Genomic DNA, 20,178 nt, shown 5'->3' on the forward strand with positions numbered 1-20,178 from the left:
AGGTGGCGAGGGCTGGCTTGGGGGGGAGGTTGGATCCCGCCAGGTGGGTTGCGCGCGGATCTGGACTTCATCCTTTTTGCGCAGAACCTTCGCTCGCTCTTGCGCTGGGTTTTGCCTTTTTACGACGACTCTTGCTATTAGCGCGTGTTTCCAGCTTAGTGTGCGTGAGAGGACTCGGTGGATTTGGAGGAACTTCAGCGGTGCGGAAGAAAGGGATTAAAGCAAAAGAGGAGAGAGAAGATTTTTTTTTTTATTTTATTTTTTAAGGGCGCAAAAAAAAAAAAAAAAAGTTCGGAATAGAGAAGCTGTTGAAAAGCTGGAAATGTCCTGTCCCTGTTGCATCTTGGTTGGGTACCTGTTCCTAGTCCTGCTCTTGCATGGTGAGTACTCCAGAAAGAAACAGAAGTGCATTTGTAATAATCTTTTTACGTTATTCTTGTAACGAGAGTAATTCTTGCATTTTCTAGCCAGATTTAGGGTACGGCTAGAAAGGCTACTTCAACTTCAAACTCCTATGTGTTACTAACGCTGTTCTTATGGATAACAAATAATTTTCCCTTTAACGATGGGTTGGCTTCTGTCATTTTAACCCTTTGGTGTTGTAGTGGAAAAGAGTATTTTAAATGTTTTCGTTTTTTGCTGTACAAATGGTTAGAGACGTTAGCCTAGAATTTATTGGCAGTATTCTCATGACAGCCAGGTCTCTTATTTCCCTGGAAAAAACTGAAAGAGGCATATTGGTGAACAATTTAAATATGCAACGTTTGGGAGGCTGATTTTTTTTTTATTAAAAATGTCAGCTCCAAAAGCAGGAATTGCTGTATAGATGCATCCATGTTTGTTATCAGTTACATATTTGATATATAAAATCCTGAAAGATCTAACACAATATTTAGGTAGAGAGAAATGTGAGATTTTGCTTTATTATCCATATTAATATAGTCCCATTTTTGCCTGTTTAGAAGTTTCATAAAAGAACTTCCCACTTTTATTTTCTTAAATGCCTACCTTAATATCACCATGGGCTTAATAGAGAGGCCAAGTTGACTTCTACATCCAAGAAGACCTAGAAAAAAGGGTCTTAGGCCATTGATCCAAACCAGTTTTTGCTTCAGATGCATTGTTCACTAATAAAATGATGGTACATTGCAGTCACAATTCTTTTCCATTTAATGATGAAATGCCAAGATGTATTCTAATTGGGGGGTGGGGGTGGTCTAAAAGTTATGTACATAAAAGTAACAACAGGATCACCCCAAGCATTTGTAGAATTTACATTCTGTTCCCAGCAATGCATAGCTCAGCACTCCACAAACAAGTAAGGACCCATACTGGTCTTTTGTAGTTTTGACCCCAAAATTGGTATCCAAGAGTACCGAACACTGTGTTTAAACATATACTTTCTACTTAGTCATTGCCAAATCTTTTAAATTCATCTTAAAACAGAGGCATAATCTCATACTGTAGTAATGGATTCTAGAAAAGTACATGCTATGTAAGAAAATACATTTCTTGGCCTGCCTTGACTTTAATGTTTATTAATGTGTATTGCAATGTTATCCCACACTATTAGTGATGTAATGTACCTCTATCATGATCACTTTTCTTATTTTCTAGACTGTCAAGTCCATTATTTTAGTCTTTTCTCAAATGGAAGATAATAACTGCATCATTTTTGCGCCCTTTCCATTGCTCTAATGTCATTTTAGAGATCCGATAGCTATCTAGAACTGTAATTAAAATTGCAGATGATGTAATACCGTACATGTCTATAATAGAGTTATGATATAGTTATCTTATTTTCAGTCTTTTAAAAGGTTTTTTACTGTTGCTGCAAAATCTGGTATTCATATTCCCCTGATAAAATTCCAGTGTCTTCCAATAATCATAGCTGCTTCATATGTCATCATTACTATATTATTATTTGACAGATGATTTTCACATTTAATATTCTGTTTGTGATTTTATTGTCTATGTCTTCAATATGAGGAGAATGTCTTCAGTGTTCAGGAATCCTTCATAATCTGTGTTGTATTTCCCCATTCTGAATAATTTGATTACAACTGCAGCTTGATTGTCTCTAGTTTTTTTCATCTATTACTGGACCGATATCTGCCCACAGAACAATTTTTTTTGTGTTGCTTCCCTTTTGCACTAAAGCAAATTTCAGAGAGTTTGAATCAGTGAGAGGAATGTAAGGGGAAATTCAACTGTGCAAAAAGCCCATTTATTTGTTGCATTCAATTCCAGATCACTACACATCCATAGGGGAATATTCTTTAGTTATTAATCTACAAGAGGGCTTTTAAGTTTATATAGGAGCTTATGTGTATGTAGAAGCTTATTAAAAAGAGCTATAGACTAAAAATTGTTAAGACATTGCTAATATTCTGCAGCAAGGCTTGTTCTTTTATAACATTTTTGCTTTGGTGATCTCCAATTTAAAATGTCCATAAAAGTTTGTTATATTTTAAGTTATAGCTGAGGAACCTCTGGGTTCTCCACTTATGGAGTCTATTTTCAGGTAGGATAAATGACTGATTGGAATTCTAGTCCAGTAACATTATGTTTTCCACTTTACCCTAAATGTTATTTGATAGAAATGCTTATTTATTGGATAAACGAGTATCTGAATAGCTGTCCAGTATCTGTTAAATTAATAGAAATTAGTTTAACATCAGCATTTGAACACACGTGTGTATTTTTATACAGGTGTTTTAAACACATAGATGTTACCTTCCCATCTGTTTGGGACTGTCAGATGCAGAAATGCCACACCATCATGATTAAAAAATCTGTACCTTCTAGGTAACTTGTCATTTCATAGATAAAAGGATTGCTTTTTAAAAAAAGTACTTATTCTCTTCCAATAACTCAGCACAACATATACAGACTATATAAATATGTCTGGTTGAAACAGACCTGCATGGACGCCAAGGTGTACTTTAAAATTCTCTGGTCTGGGAGTCTAGAAGTCAGAACAGAAGATTTGAAGTTAGAGGCTAAGTAAGGAGAGAAGGTGTAATTATAGGGTTAGACTCATAGGCTCATCTGCTTAGAATTACCAAGCTGTTTTAAACTTTGGCTGAAATATGAAACAAATCAAGGCCAGTAGTCAGATCAAAACAGCCGCTGCCAAGAGAATTTGAAATGGGGAGTTTTGCTTGTCCCTCCTTCAGAGTACTATCAAATTGGGAACATGAGAAAAGAAAAAAGAGGTAGGAGAAAGAATCAATTGTTGAGGCTACAGTAAACATAGAGGTGAAGAACGTAATAGAAAATCATAACCCTTTGGCATTCAAGTAAGAACAGATAATTGGATGGGCAGTGCTGGCCTCTTCTGTGTGAGTGATTTTTTTTGTTGCTAAACTTATGTAACATTTATAATGGTGACATTTGTTTATGAATAAAGGAATCTATAGAGTAAGGCAACTGCCACCTCTATTTTTTATATAATGCAGGTAATTGAAGAATCTGTCAGTTTCTGGTATGTATCTTAAGCCTTTTGTTACTGTCCTTAAAAGTCTAAACTCATTTTTCCCCTTGAACTAATATCCCTTAGATCAGGGGTCCCCAACCCCTGCCCTGTCCGTGGACTGGTACTGGGCCGCGGCATGCCAGCAACCGATCCACACAAATAAGCAAAGCCCCATTCATGGGCTGCAGGCAGCACACAAAACCATGCACTCTCTGGTCCAGGTAGAAAAACCTCTCTCCACGGAACCGGTCCCTGGTTGGGGATCTCTACCTTAGATTGCGGGTTCTCAATCTGGTTGTGTGTGTGTGTGTGTGTGATACACCAAACATAGTATCAAAAGGGCCTGGAGTCCAGCTTGGGAGAAATAAAAGGATATTTTAATGCTTATTTATATTATGTCATTACATGTATAATTTACTGTCTCAGCAACTTTAGTCCTCGACTTGCAACCACAATTGGGACCAGAATTTCCATTGCTGAACAAGGCAGTTGTTAAGTGAGTCACACACGATTTTATGACCTTTTTTGCCATTGTTGTTAAGCAAACCACTGCAGTTATTACGTGAATCACATCACATGGTTGTTAAGCAAATCCAGCCTTCCCGATTTACTTTGCTTGACAGAAGCTGGCTAGGAAGGTCACCAAATGGTGATCACGAGACTCTGGGAGTGTCATTAAAAAACATGCTGGTTGACAAGATTTTGATCATGTGACCATCATGTGAGTACAAGTTGTAAGTCGCTTTTTTCAGTGCCATTGTAACTTCAAGCAGTTGCTAAATGAATGGTTGTAAGTTGAGGACTACCTGCATTCTGTTCTCTTTTGAGACTCATCTGTGGTACATCTATTGCTAGTGGAGAATAAGTGCTTTGTTATCCATCGTATTGGTTTGAGGTGAGTTTTATACAACAGAGATCCCCAACCTTTTGGGCACCAGGGACCGGTTACATGGAGAGAGGTTTTTTCGCGGACCGAAGGGGGCATGATTTTGTGTGCTGCCTGTATCCTGCAGATGGGGCTTTCCTTGTTTGTGTGGACCGGTTCCTGGCATGCCACAGCCCGGTACTAGGTTGGGGACCCCTGTTATACAACATTTAGAATCAATTTGCAAAAATTGAAATCAGTGTGGCTGCATAGAACAAGGTTTCTTTACTAAACTTGTCATGTACTGCTCCAAACAATCCTATTTACTATACTGTTTACTATACTATACTTGCAAAAAGTTGAATCAAATAATTTCTGAAAAAGTAGTGGGCCTGAGTTCAGTTGGTTTTATAAGCAATTCTGTTACTTTTATTATAACCCAATATATGTGATATCTGATGCAAATTTTTCAAATGCTGCTGGTTGGGTGAGATATAAATTTAGGATTACCTGATTAATTAATTTAGGACAGAGGATATAAATATTACATATAATTAATTTAACAATTTTTGTTGCCGTAACATATGATGGATTTGTTGAATTAATTGGAGACTAGATTTATCAGACTATTAACCCTAATAATCGTGTGGGAGTTTGCATATTCAGAAACAGTACATTTCTGAACTTCAGTTTCTTGCATGCAAACACACACATTGCTTCCCATGTCTTTTTTGTGGGTTTCCTATAAGCATCTGGCAGGCCATTGTTGGAAGCAGATGGCAGAGATAATCTAAATGGACTTCTGATGTCTTTGATTTTTGTTCTAAACATGGAGAGTCTTTGTCTTTTATTTCTATGACTCATATTCTCTGAATCTTTTCCGATTCCACCATTGGTCCAAACTTGAAAATCTTGTCTGGAAGATTATATCTGTCGCAGCTGCATAATAATAATATTACATCCCAGCCTTAGGATTTTGCTTTTTCTATGGAAGATTCAAGCTAAATTATTCCTTCCAGTCAACTATTAAAATTGACATTTATCATTAATGACTGATAAAACTGAAAAAAATCTGTCAAGATACTAGATTACATAGTTGTATCTAACCAGTGGGACTATATGTAGCAATTCATAATTTATTATACATTTTATATCAAACATACAGAAACTCTGCTATATATTTAAAAATTGAATCAATTTCCTTATCTACTGACATTATGTAATGGAATAAAATGTAAATTGAGAAAATTCACTGCATAGACTAAGGAAAGGAGAAAAAGGGAGAGAGCATCATCTCAGTAATTTAGAAAATGACTTAAAATCTTACATTTATTGCTTGTTGAATGTTAAAGGTTTGCATCATGTGACAGAATTTTTCTGTTACAGAGATTCTGAATTCATTTTACTGCTCATTTTAATCTGAATTTCTGGAACAGAAAAATTTTGTCACATGATGCAAACTTCTTTAAATTCAACAAGTAATAAATGTAGGGTTTTAAAAGTCATTTTCTAAGTTACTGAGATGATGCTCTCTTTCTCCCTTTTTCTCCTTTCCAAAATAATTAAAATTGATACTGTATATTAAATGCAATTTTGCTTGCTTTATATTTCCTTTCTCAAAATAAAATTGATATTGTTATATTGAGTTTCCAACTAGTTAACATGAAATACCAGACTGTATGGCAAATACATACAGTATATGATACCTATTGTAATTGCTTTTAAAATGTATTTTTGTGAACATTGTGGATATTGTTATGAATGTTGTTTTTCTTTTCTTTATAAAGTTAGTGTATACATAGCAAGTTACACAATCTAAAGTTGTCTGGGAAGCCATATATACATACATACATATAGTGTTTTCAAATTAGTCTTGACTCGGTTGACTATATGGACAAGTTCATGCAGTTTTCTTGGCAGGATTTTTCAGAAGTGGTTTGCCATTGCCTTCTTATTAGGGCTGAGAGAGAATGACTGGCCCAAAGTCTTTCAGCTGGCTTCATGCCTGAAGCCGTGCTAGAATGCACAGTCTCCTAGTATCTAGTTCACTACTTTAACCATTTCATCAAGCAGGGTCTCATCCCCCTCTTTTTTTTCTTAAAACATTAAAAAGTATCCAGTTTTAAGAATTAGAATTTGGGCTGTGGAGGCATCAAAGTAAGGCCCACTCTTGAATTTTCAGTAAAATTATCATTTCAGACAGCCATTCATCCTAGAAAGTAACTTCTGTTAAACTATATTAAATGTCATAATTATAATACATTATTCTGTCAAATTTGTTTTTTATGTTTATTATTTATGCAATCTTGTAAGTACATAAACATCCTTGTTAATTGAAGACATTCCTATATAATATAAAAATGTGACTAACATCTTTTTAGTTGTATACTAAGGATGCAGGCTGTGGAAAAACTTTTGTCTTTTGGTGATAAAATATGTGTCAACTAAATATTTGAACAATTGAAATTAAAGAATTTTCATCTACATTATTAAAACTTTGGAAGATTCTTAAATTACTTAATTACTTTAGTAAATTACTGAATTACCTAACAAACTCTGCTACAGACTTTCATGGGACACAGTAAACTGTTGCATTTTGTTCATTTACTTAGCTGTTTATTATTATGGTTGGTCACACAGCCAGATGTTTAGACAGGATTTGGAATTTTATCAACCTATCAAGTCTTTTCCAAGGACCTGGGATAGGCAGATGTTATTTGATGGTGTTATAGTTAAGGCTGTTCCAAGCAAAGCTGCCTTTTGCAATTGACTGACGATGATTTTGTCAACACAATGGTAGTATTCCAGCTATTTTGGGATTGTACCCAATGTGTCTATCACCATTGATACTATTTTTGCTTTGCTGACTTACCACAGCCCTTCTTTTCAGCCCAGATATTTTTATAATCCTTCTAGAGGTTAAATTTAAGACCTTTTACATACAGATCATATGCTCTATCACTGAGTTATAGCTCCTCCCCTTTTATAATCTTTTTTTCCTTTAGTAAGTTTGCATCACAATCACAGATTTAAACATAAGCAAGAAAACAAGAATATAGTCATTGCTCAGCAAAAAATAACATATTTAGCCATTCTCCAGTATCTTTTGCAGTTTTTCTATTTTATATTAAGTCCTTGCGAAAGGATACATATTTTTTAAGGGATGTATACTAAAGTATCTACTGAGCCACATAGGGAAAATAGGTACAGAATTTCAAAAGAACATTAAAGAAGATTATCCTTTAATAACTTGGCTTTAATAAGTTACTGTCATTAGAGCTCCATGAAACTTTCATTAACTAGCTCCACATGGAAAATATTTGTTCCAACATTGTGCAATCTCCCTTCTTTCTGGTTTAAGTAGGAAGAGTTACTATGTTATTAATAATTTACTAATCAATTTGTATGGCCATCCAACTCACAATTGTGACTCTCAGCAGCTAACATCAGCTGAAAAACACATAAACAAAAGGCAATAAAATACATTTTAAAAAGGACATCTATTGTTAAGCACAACCAGTCTGAACTCAACAGGCTTGTCTAACATCCTAGTCCAATGTCTCAAAGAAGAGCCCCTCAAGCTAACCACACTACTTCATTCTGGACCAGTTGTTGCTTCCAGGTGGTCTTCAAGGATACTTATGTATAGTTTGCATTGTAGTAGTCCAAACAGGAGGTGATCACGTTTGAGGGATTGTGAACAGAGCTTCCCAATTCAGGAGCTGGTGCAATTAGTGCATAACTTAGGTTTGTTCAAAGACTTTCCTAGTCTTAGCAACCATTTGCTGTTCAAATAGGTGCTGTGAATCCAAGAAGATCCCAAATGTGTACCAATTCTGTTTAGGAAAACACTATCCCATTAAAAAAAAAAAGGTTGGAAAGTCCTCAAATCTCAGGGGCCCTAAAACCCACAATCACTTGGTTTTGAAATCTGTTCTTCCTCCAGACCATCACAGCCTTCAACACTGGGGAAAAATCTAAGTGGAGTCATTCGGTTGGCCAGGGATAAAGATGTGCAACTGAGTATCATCAGCATATTGATGTTGCTTAATCCTTTACCAATGAACCACCTCATCTAGAGACTTCATATAAATGTGAAATAAAAGTGGGGAGAGAGTTGAGCTCTAAGGAACCTCACAAAGCAAAGGCCTAAAACTAGACCTCTCTCCCTACCAATATGATTGGAATCAACCCCAAAGGGAGGAGGAAAACTACTGTAACACCATTTCCCCCCCCCCATTCTAATATCCTATGCTGATCCAGAAGGATACCATGATTAACAACACTTATTTTATTTCCTTCCTTCCTTCCCTACCTACCTACCTACCTACCTACTTACTCCGGGTGGCTGTATTGAAGGTTTTTGACAGATGAGAGAGATGGCTGGCCAAAATTATGAACAAATGCAATATAGCAACAAATATTCTAAAGCAAGTCATTTCAGCAATGACTTAGGATGCAGGGGAAAGAAAAGCCCCACTGCATATAGCTCAGAATTTTTTAAAACTTCTGACAAGTTTCTGCTCCAAGAAGCATGTTGCGAAAGATAAAGCTTTATTTCAATACTGTCATAACAGAGTGAATATTCACTGGTTACATGTTTTCCTTATTTATTTATATTCTATTTGTATTAATTGTATAAATAACTCAAGGTGGTGGACCTACATAATACTACTTTCTCCTCCTCCTGTTTTTCTGACAACCATCCTGTGAGGTGGGTGGGGCTGAAAGAAAGTGACTGGCCCAATGTCTCATCCAGCTGGCTCTCCGGCCTAAGGCGGACTAGAACTCCCAGTCTTCTGCTTTCTGGACTGGTGCCTTAACTACTAGACCAAACTGGCTATGTGCTAAACCTATTGAACCATGGAATCAAATAGGCCAAGTCTTGATTTCCCTTCGTGAAAATATTTACCCTTTGATTGCACAGTTTCATCTTATACATAGTTATCCAGATGTTCCTTGCATAAATATTTGTAACCTCAGTGAGTATAATCTTGAGATCTATGCATATATTGGGTGTGAATATATCATATAATTTTTGTATAATTGTATCATTTCAGATTTCCCTCAGTTTCAGAATTTTAGAAATGAAGTAGAAAAAAAACTAAATGGCAGTTCTATATCTCAACTTTGAAAGGCATTTATATTTTTTAAAAAGTATGACAGTATGAAGTGTTTTATGGATATTGTATACTGTATATAAAGTATATAATAGAACATAAAGACTTGGTTTTTCCTTTACAATGATTAACAGATCAGTGCTACCTAGAAAGTAAGCTAATCCTGCTATAAATTGTCCAAATATATATAAAAACTAATTTCTAAATACATTCTAGCATAAACAAGACATTTAAATATAAACAGAGAAAGAAATTGGAATCTGCAATAAAAATAATTTGATTGTTTAAAAACACACTCCTGTAGAATGAGAACAAAAGAGGGTGTTGAAAATAAAGGAATTACCTCCAGAATAAGAGGCTACTTGATTTAGAAGGCCATAAGTTAAGATTCGGATGGCACGGTTATTTATGGTATGACAAGGTTAAAGTAAATGTTGACTTTAACAATCATTTTGTTAGATGTGCCATTCTAAGAGTCTGGAACAAATATAAAATAAGGTATTGATGTCCCCCCAAGAAGCTTTTTTTAGAAAAGAAATGGTGACGAAGCTGGACTGGTGAACTTATAGTAAAATAATAACTTTTAACTTTGGTGATTCTATTCTCAAATCTAAGGAGGAGCTAGAATCAGAAGGACATGTCTGCCACTAGTTTACATATTTACAACTGAAAGAAAGATTTAAACTAGACAAAAAGAGCTATGAGTTTGACTCTGTTAAAAATGAATTGGAAACCCCATTGTGTGGTAGTGGTGAACATATTGCTAGGGTCTACAAAACGTTATTGAGTTTGATTTGGAAAGTGAATATGTAAAACATTGTATGATTCAGTGGGCAAGGAATTGTGGATGTAATATAAAGCTTGAACAATGGGAGAATATGTGGACGAAAGCTTTAAAATTACAATTTAAAAGGATTTTTTTATAAATGATGTATTAACAACAGATAAGCTATCAAGGTATAAAGGTGTTTCAAATGAATGCTGGAAATGCAAATGCAAAGAAAGGATTTTTTATCATTTATGGTAGATGTGTGATAAAGCAAAGAAATACTGGAGTAGGATTCATATTCTAATACAGAAGATTCTCAAAGTGAATATAAAACTAGAAACTTTCTCTTGGGTTTAATGGAAAAAGACAGAAATTTGGGGGGGGGAGAACTTTGATGTTATATATGTGGACGGCAGCAAGATTACTCTATACTCAAAAATGAAGGACACTTTAATCCCCACAATAGACAAATGGTTGCAAAAGCTGATGGAGTCAGCCATGGCTAAATTGACTGCTTTGATAAAAGAAAAAAACACAAGTACTTTTGTTTCTACTTGGAAACCGCTTCTGGAATTTGTGCTTGAGATGGAAAAAAATGAAACTTTGATTTTGGGTTTTACTGATTAGATAGGTCTGTTGTTATAGAAATGGCTAGTTTATAATGTTATGTAAAAGTAAAAAATTGAGGTTTGATGTTACTTCTTATTCTACTGCACCAAAGGGAATCGGAAGTCAGTGCCTTTTTTTTCTTTTTCTTTTTCCTTTTTCCTCTCCTACTTTTCCTATTATTTGCTTTTGTATTTTTGTATTTTATATTATAAACTAATTTTTAAAAATGTGGCAAAAAAAAAGAATTACTATGAAGTGCAAAAGGCCCAGCAGATGCTCCTGATGCCTTTGAAGATTATTTTGTAACTTGGAAGGGCTGTTTGCCTATTAAATTTAACCCTTTTTAAAATGCATAAACTGGTGTCTCTTTTCTCCCTGTTTCTCTTCCTTCTTTTTCCTATGACCATTTCTTCTTCATTTTGCTGTTTCTGCCAGGCATGAGGACATGTGTGTGTGTGTGTGTGTGTGCGTGCGTGCGCGCACGTGCACGCATGTGTGTGTAATGTGTAATATTGATTTGTGCATGACAAAGAATAGTTGGAATATATAGGTAAACTTTGATTACTTTTGTAAAAAGAATAATTTATTTTACTGGTAATTAATTTGATTTAATAGCCATTAATTTAGTCAATATTAACTCCTTTTACCCCAGCTCTGCAAAATGCTGGGGAAGCAGGAATTATAGCTGTTGACAGGTATCCATATTTGCACACATAAAATCAAATATGACACTTGCACTCATTTATTGACAAAAAGGATTTTTTAGAATAGGCTTCAGCTGAATTTGTCAACTCCAAGTTGTTAAATTTGGAAGCTAGGCATTGCACAAAGCTTTTTTTTTCAGTGTAGTGATAGCATGCATGTAATTCCTTATATGTAGGGTCCAAGGATTAAAATATGTCAGTCAGTTAACTTTTCGTAATATCTCTACAGCAATGATGGCGAACCTTTTAGAAACTGAGTGCCCCAAAACCGGCCCTCCCCTGCTCCGCCCACCCGCTCCCACCCTGCTCTGCCCTTATTCCGCCCACCCTCAGGGCCATCCATGGCATGCCGCAGATCACCCAGGCGGCCCTGCACGCCATGGTGGCCACGCCCTCCACCCGCACCCAGCAGAATCATCTGCTGCCCAGCTGCCATGTGCTTGGCTGTGCAGCTCTGCACGGGCCGCACTCGGGGGTGACTCTTCTCCGGGGGGACTGCTGGTGAGGACGGGGTTATGGGGGAGGCGGGGTTGGGGCGACAGCATGCGTGCCCACAGAAGGCTCCGAGTGCTGCCTCTGGCACTAGTGCCATAGGTTCGCCACCACTGCTCTACAGTCTTTTAAAATTTGCACTCATTGTAATCTCAATTTCAAGCAGATGGTCAGTTTCTAGAGGCCTGCATTCCCACATGAAGATATCTCTCATTGCCAACAACTGGGATTTATTTTTTTATACATTTATTTTTTATTAATCTAAATTTACCAGAATGTTTATGTTTTATCTTTGATTATCCAGGGCTGGGAGAAGGTTCTGCACTTCACGACAGCAGGACTTCTCAAATATTAGAAAAGAACGCATGGCGAACTTTCAAGGAATCACAGTGCCATCATATGCTGAAACATCTTCACAATGGTGCTCGGATTACTGTACAGATGCCACCCATAATTGAGGGACATTGGGTCTCGACTGGGTAAGTTTATAGGCAGACAAAATGATCATATTGGAAAACACTACAGGCTAAAATACTTTAACTTGCAATCAGTTAAAGGATTTGAGAACGTTACTTTTTTTCTTCCCCTTAATGATAATAGCTCTCTCTCGCTCTCTCTCTCTCTCTCTCTCTCTCTCTCTCTCTCTCTCTCTCTCTCTCCCTCCCTCTCCCTCCTCTCTCTCCCCCTCTTTCCCTCCCCCTCCCATCCCTTCCCTCCCTCTCTCCCTGCCTCCCTCCCTCTCTCTCTCTCCATAAGTATCAAAGTCAGTTCTTATTGTAACGTGGTTGTTGTGATTGGCTGCAGAATTTTGTGACCACAATCTGTTTTAGCCATTTTAAATATTTTCTATTTTCCTTACTTGGAACCTGCAGCATAGCATAAAATTGTTCATATGCTGTTTTCTTGTTGGAACTTAAGTATTATAGGATCTGGTGAATAAATTCATGATTTCATGTTTTGTCTTCTGACATCTGTATAAATTCATTAATAAATTGAAATTACCAAGTTTCAGTTGACAACCCAAGCATGTGTAAATGTTTAATTGACATTATAGATATTCTTTTAGAGTAAGATTTATTTTATAGTTTTCTTTTATGGTATACTCTAAATTATGTGTTTAGAATTACAACTCCTTCAAGCCTAATCCAGCAGTCCTTATTCAGACAAAAGCCACAGTTAAACTTAATAGGACAATTGCTTCAATAAATACCAGTCTTCATTCAAGTCCATAAAAGGTTCTGATAGAAGCTATAGAAGCTCATTTCTTTGGTGAATTATTTCTTATTTATAATTGGCTAACAGGCAAGATGGTTCATTTCATACATCATCTTTTGCATTTATAGTCTGTATACAACTATTTGATACAGGTGTTTGTTTAATATATTAGTGTAACATATGTTACATTATTAATCTAGAATACATTTAAGCTACTGATCTAAAATTTGGAAGATGATTCAGTATTTTGATAGGAATGTGGATGAAGCACCTTTACAGAAATTCCATTAAAATATCTCCATACAGCATACCATAAATTCTTAGTATATAAAAAAGGAGAAAAAAACAAGAAATAAAGAGAAATAAAAGGGTCTTACCAGAAGGGTTAAGAAATCAAAGCAAATATTGTTACATATAGAAACACTAATGTTCAAGTATTCCAATTATCGTTGTCATATATATGAATAGGTTGTTATTTAGAGATGTATTAGTAACTCCCGAACCTGTTTTGACAATAACTACGTTTTATAATTTCATACTTTAACGAAGTGTGTTTTTTTCGTGTTTGACTATAGTTGTGAAGTTAGAGCAGGTCCAGAATTCATCACAAGATCCTACAGATTCTACCATAACAATACATTTAAAGCTTATCAGTTTTACTATGGAAGCAATCGGTGTACCACCCCAATCTATACCTTAGTTATCCGTGGTAAAGTCCGCCTTCGCCAAGCATCCTGGATTATCCGAGGAGGGACCGAAGCGGATTATCAATTGCATAACATTCAGATCATCTGCCACAATGAGGCAGTAGCTGATAAATTAAATCAGTTGGTGAACCGTACCTGTCCTGGATTTGTAGCAGAAGCTAAACCTTGGGAGCAGAATGTGAGCTATGATTTATGGAGAGAAGAGAATGGCTACGAGTGCACAAAGGCACTGAATTTTGCTATGCATGAACTTCAACTGATTCGAGTAGAGAAACAATACTTGCACCATAATTTAGATCACTTAGTAGAAGAACTGTTTCTTGGAGATATCCACACAGATCCTGCTCAAAGGATGTATTATCGCCCATCCAGTTATCAATCTCCACTCCAAAATGCCAAGGTATGTGAACATTTCAGTTGTATTTCCAAGACATGTAAATGAAGTATGTTTTTAAATTACTTAGCCCAAAACTTAAGTCCAGATCCCATGCAGGTTTTGTCTGTTTTCACTTGTATTCCTTATCAGGGTTGCTTATCTTGTCTGTCAGTTATGCCTTCTAGACTTTATTATCCTCACTGTTACATCATCTTATCTGACATTCAAATTGCTATTTTCTGTTTGCTGGCTTATCACCCGTGTTGCCACTTTTTCATGTCTTTCTAATTTGCATCTTGGATGCAGACTTGTAGGATCAAATCTGTTTTATGTTTTTAATGTTTTAATTGGAAAGAATGTTGCAATGTATCTTTTTTTCAATATATTTACAGCAGTGGCATCTAGAGGGGGAAGTGGGGTTCAAAATATTAAAAGCAGTATCATGACATAGGCCCTGAGTCTTTAATAGATGTAGTGCAGTGTAACATACGTGTACAAAAGAGATGGAGCTTGCTGACAGAATGCAATAATATTTGCTTTTGTCATTTTGATGAAAACAGCAAGATCCTGCAGACATTGCTGCTTGGCAGAAATATTTTCCTTGATGGCAAGGAAGCATTGATCCATACTCTCAAAAGTTTCTGCTCTTTAAAATCTGTCTGATAGTTACAAGAGTATACATTGCAAAATTTCCTGAATAACTGAAAAATATACTGTGTGGCCAACCACCTACCTGAAAGGCAATTTCATATTTCATATTTCATTAAAAGTGAGGTACTTTATATGTATAGGAAAGATAAAAGTAGAATAAGGTTATGACAAACTTCTTTTCTATAGATTTTCATAATGATTGCTAAGAAGAAACAGTAAATAATGTATAGTAGTTCGTTGCTTTTCAATATTTTCAAAGGGCATTTCATAAGATTTTTTCAAAGCCTAACTTTTCTTCACCTTTTATGTATTTTATATATTTAATTTGCTTTATAATATTTTCTCCTTGCTCTTTATCCAAAATATATTCAGAATGACTTACACGTGATCAGTAACTGTCTCCTCTCTGACCCCCCTCCTCCCTGTAAGAAAGAAGCAAAGCGGGGGAAGCAACTCAGGCACAATTTATTAAAATGTATTAAACATTAGTCTGCCAGCCAGCATAGCTGATAGTATATTTTCCCTCAAAATTGTAGAAAATATGGAAATTATTAAACGGAAACTCCAGTGCTTTCCTTTTGAAAGGAATTAATGTTATAAAGCAGGAGAATATGGGCAATCCTCCTCAATGGACAGCATTTGTTTATATCGGGTGGGGAATGATGACCCCTTTATGACTTGTGGACTTCAATTCCTGCTAGCTCAGAAATTCTGGGAGTTGAAGTTGAAGTCCACAAGTCATAAAAGGGCCATTGGTTCCCACCTCTGATTTATATAATCTTCAAGCATGTTTGGGTCTCGATCATTTCATTGGAGGGAAATGGCATCCATTTAGAACAGGGGTGAGGAACTATGGCCCTTTTATGACTTGTGGACTTCAACTCCCATGCCTGGCTGAGGAATTCTCGGAATTGAAGTCCACAGGTCATAAAGGGCCATGGTTCCCCACCTCTGATTTAGAAGATCATAAGTCACAATGAAACAAACTCAATTATAGCAGCTAGAATTAAAGGGGCAACTGTTTATAACAGAATGGAATAACACAGATTTAGGATAAGCATATCCTTGTGTGAATCAAAGAATAAAATTCTTGTCTTACAAGTCTTGACTGAAATGTAGCATCCAAGACTGAGAAGAATAAAAAAATAATGAAAGCAATTCCTGAAAATATTTAATAGCATTTTCTCTATTTCACATTTGACCAGCTGCACTTTGCTATCAACTTTTTTCTTTTTGTCTTTCGTTAATACTGTAATAATTATTACAATGCCCACCACATTACAGTGCAGCATCAACAATAGGTTTTGATATTTGCATGAAGTGTGATTATAATTAAAGCCCCAGAAAGGTTCGTGCTAATGAGGAAGATTTTTACTGAAAGAAAAAAAAACATGCCTGAGAAAACAGAAATGGGGGGGGGAGAGAATGATGGCAATCAACAACAGAGACAAAAGCTTAAAATAGAGTTCCTCAAGTTGTGATACATGTGTCCTTCAAAATAACATGAGGATCATTCCAGCATACTGGCAGTTTGGCTTATTGGTCAGGAGGATCAGAAGGACCATGCAGGAGGAATGTACTTTCATACTACAGGTAGGGTAAAGAGGCCTACCAGTTGCCTATTTTGATATCTATTTGAGGAAGAAAGGAACTTGGGAGGAGCTGATAAGAATACAGAGAGTGGTACTGATGGTCATGAGATTAAGATTGTATAGAGTAGTGTTTCTCGACTTTAGAAGTACTAAAATATCTGGACTTCCCAGCTGGATGGGGGATTCTGGGAGTTAAAATCCAGATATATTAAAGTTGCTAACGTTGGGAAACACTGGTATATTTACTTTTGCATTATGGGATAATTTAGTGATATATCATGTGACTCCAATGCAGTGGAACACACAAATGTAAGATTTACTTTTCTTTTGAGTAAGGTGTTACCACAAGCTTCTCTAATATTTATTATGATTATGTCTAATAATCATTATGACACCTTTCCTAGTAATATTTTTTCTTATCTTGGAGTTTTACAGCAGGAAAAACTATTTTATATACATATATAAATACATGCATACATACATACATATATTTTGGAAAGCCTGATGTCCAAAGAAGTCCACTAAGAGTATTAAGGTAGTAACTCAGTATTAAACTATGTGCGATCCTGGAATTGGATGACTGTTTCTTACAGAATGTGCTTCATAAAGAAGATGACAACTGAAGAGTTAACAATATGTTTAAAGAGGCATTTAAATATTTTAGCTGTAGTGAAAACTGAAGCCACAGCCCCTCAATAAGCTATTCACAAAAACATACATAGAATAATGAGAATATATTGTTAAAGTTTCACAGTAGAGCTGTACATCTTTTCTGATGACATCTCAAAGGAATGTACATTGCAATTGTAACCACATTTGAGATCAGAGTTGTCATCAGTTAATTCCAGCAGAATCTTTCAGGGTTACTTCAAGTTTATTCTTTAAACATTTTCGTATCATGAAAATGTGATCATAATTAATTTGGCCTATCCTTTAAAATAAAGTGCGATTGAATGAACCTATAAAATATTTATAACCAAAACATTTTTTTTCTTGGTTGAACTCAGTGGTGGGATTCAAATATGGAAACAACCGGTTCTCTGTGGATGCCGCTTCTGGAAGTCCATTCTGGGCCTGGGCAACAACAAATTAGCTACCGGTTCGGCCGAAGTGGTACAACCTGGCTGAATCCCACCACTGGTTGAACTGTATTAATCCTTCTGAATGTTTTGTAGTATAAATTTGGACAGTGCATATACTTAAGTGAAGCATATGGTATTATTTTAGACTATATAATTTTATTGTATGCAGTGTTACAAATTGTTTTATTTTCATGAATATGCAATAAAAGAACAGAGGAACTGGCTGTCTGGCTCAGATCCAGAGCCCTTTGATGTAATGTTCCATTTCAAGCAAAAGTGCAGATATGACTCTAAAGTCTTTGGGTCAGACTGTGCAATTAAGTGAGGGGGGAGCTTATTGGGTGGCTTTCCCCAACAAAGCATCTTCCAGACATTTAACTACAAGAATGCTTAGCCAGCGTAGCTAATGGGAAAATTGGGAACGCTGTAATAAGACTTAAACAAAAGTAGAACATCTATTTGAAGTAAAATTGCAGTTTGAAGAAAGAATTCATGTGGCTGCAAAGAGCATCTATTACTTTTCCCATGTCCTACTTTTTAAAATATTAAACTTGCCTCCAGGATGTTTTTTACCCCAACAGTTATGAACATAAATCTTTTATGTATATTCTTCTTCTTGGAGGTAATTATTTTGAAAGCATATATGACACTGTTTCATGGAAATGTGTCATATTCCAGTACCTCTTCTTGTAAAAGAAATAAAATAAAATAACCTTTGCAGAAATATTTATCAAGTGAACAACTGTAATTTGATTACTTAGAGGTAAGCATAAAACAAGACTAACATTAAATATAAAATGGCTTGCATAATTATTATCCTTCTGTCTTGAATTTCTTTTTCTCATTACCCACAGCAACACTGATGAAAATCAATTCTAAATACTAGACTATATTTAAAAGTTCTAATCTTAGTTGCTTCTGGAATTGGAAAACAAAGACATTAAATCAACTACTTACATCAGATTTTTGGCCATCAAACACAAAAGCAAGAAAACTCTCTGAAGAGAATCAATTGTAGAGAATCTGTCTAGTAAAGCTTGCTTGATAATGTTTTTAAATTTTAAACATAAATATTAGCTTACTTATAATAAAGAAGAGAACTTAGAAAATTTTAAAATTGAGGGATTTCATAGCCCAGTTCCCATAAAGCAGCTGGAAATCGCTCTTGAAATAGGATCAGAACTACCATGGTACAGGGTCTTCACCTCCAACTCAAATGTTCTGTCCAACAAGATGCTATGTTCAATATTTTCAGAATATTGATAGATTGAGGAGAATCAACAGAATTGCTATCTCTGTCTTTTTCCTGACACAGATCATTCCACCGGGTGACCAAAATGATTTCTTTTTGATAGCTAAGTCTGAAACCAGTTTGAAAGGAATCTAGAAATCATTTTTACCCAAGAAAATATGTAACTGATCAGTTACCACCTACACAAACGCCTAGCCTAGCAAGAGGGTATTGACCATTAGAGTATGCAACTGTTTTCGTCCACTGGGTCCAGGTTTTGTTTCTTCAGGAACAGCTTGATCACGGTCTCTTTTAAAGAGGTGGACACCACACTGTCTGAACAAGGCATTTACAACTTCCTGCATCCATCAGTCTTGAGCTAATTTAAATGAACTTTTTGTATTATTCATTTTGTATTATTTTCTGTTGGTTAGTAAATGCAAGGGCCTTGTTAATAAGGGACTTTCTCTAGGGATGCTGATGTTTCTTTCCAAATTGGCAAACGCTTCACTGTTAATACTTTAGATTTATTTAATTTGGGTTGTTCCTGACCTTTTTGGTTCTCTGTTTCCTATATTGGTGACTCCCCACAACCAGCAGCCCAACATAATGGCCAAGTCATCTGTTTTACTTTTAAAAATGGAGAACAAAGTTTGAGGGTCTACATGTATCCCCACTGAAAGGTATACTGATCTCTTGATCTCCCATATCTTCTAAGACATTGATATCCCAATATATATAGAAAGAAAAGAAAGAGAAAGAAAAAAAGAAAGAAAGAAAGAAAGAAAGAAAGAAAGAAAGAAAGAAAGAAAGAAAGAAAGAAAGAAAGAAAGAAAGAAAGAAAGAAAGAAAGAAAGAAAGAAAGAAAACTGGCAGCCTGAACATCTTCCTTTCTGCCATTTAATTAGGACTGAGTAATTGGTTTTCTTCACCAGTAGGTAACATAAGTGGTAGAGAAAGACTTCAGGGCATTCAATCACTACTTTAAACCTGTCCTAATTTACACTTTATGAAGTCAGCAACCCTGAGTGGCTGTGCTTGTAAAACATGATAAAAATAGTCTGTGGGAGCAGCACTTATATCAACATTGTCTCAAGCATGGGAAGGGAGCACATTAATGTGTTGTAAAGAAGAGCCCTAAAGTGTAGGGTGTACTCTATGAAAGTAACTTAGGTCTTTGTCATGTTTGTCTTTGCACAATTTGCTCAGCAATTTGAAACAGACAAGGAATTAGTAACCAGTTCAGCTACTTCAGTATAGGACTAATACAGCACTTTTACAAAATGC

At 35.7% G+C, this 20,178-nt stretch overlaps 1 protein-coding gene across 1 annotated transcript in view; it reads left to right on the forward strand.

Annotated features, from left to right (window-relative positions):
• Window positions 1-310: 310 nt before the first annotated feature.
• Window positions 311-20,178, forward strand: part of APCDD1 (APC down-regulated 1) — a 28,352-nt gene continuing 8,484 nt past the window's right edge. Inside the window, exons 1-3 of the mRNA XM_015814258.1 lie at window positions 311-380; window positions 12,342-12,516; window positions 13,828-14,359. Of these exons, the coding sequence (XP_015669744.1) occupies window positions 323-380; window positions 12,342-12,516; window positions 13,828-14,359 (765 nt within the window). The 5' untranslated portion in view covers window positions 311-322. The remainder of the gene's footprint in view (window positions 381-12,341; window positions 12,517-13,827; window positions 14,360-20,178) is intronic.

Source organism: Protobothrops mucrosquamatus, unplaced genomic scaffold (assembly GCF_001527695.2).
Source record: "Protobothrops mucrosquamatus isolate PMUCROS unplaced genomic scaffold, P.Mucros_1.0 scaffold233, whole genome shotgun sequence".
Classification (NCBI taxonomy): Eukaryota; Metazoa; Chordata; class Lepidosauria; order Squamata; family Viperidae; genus Protobothrops; species Protobothrops mucrosquamatus.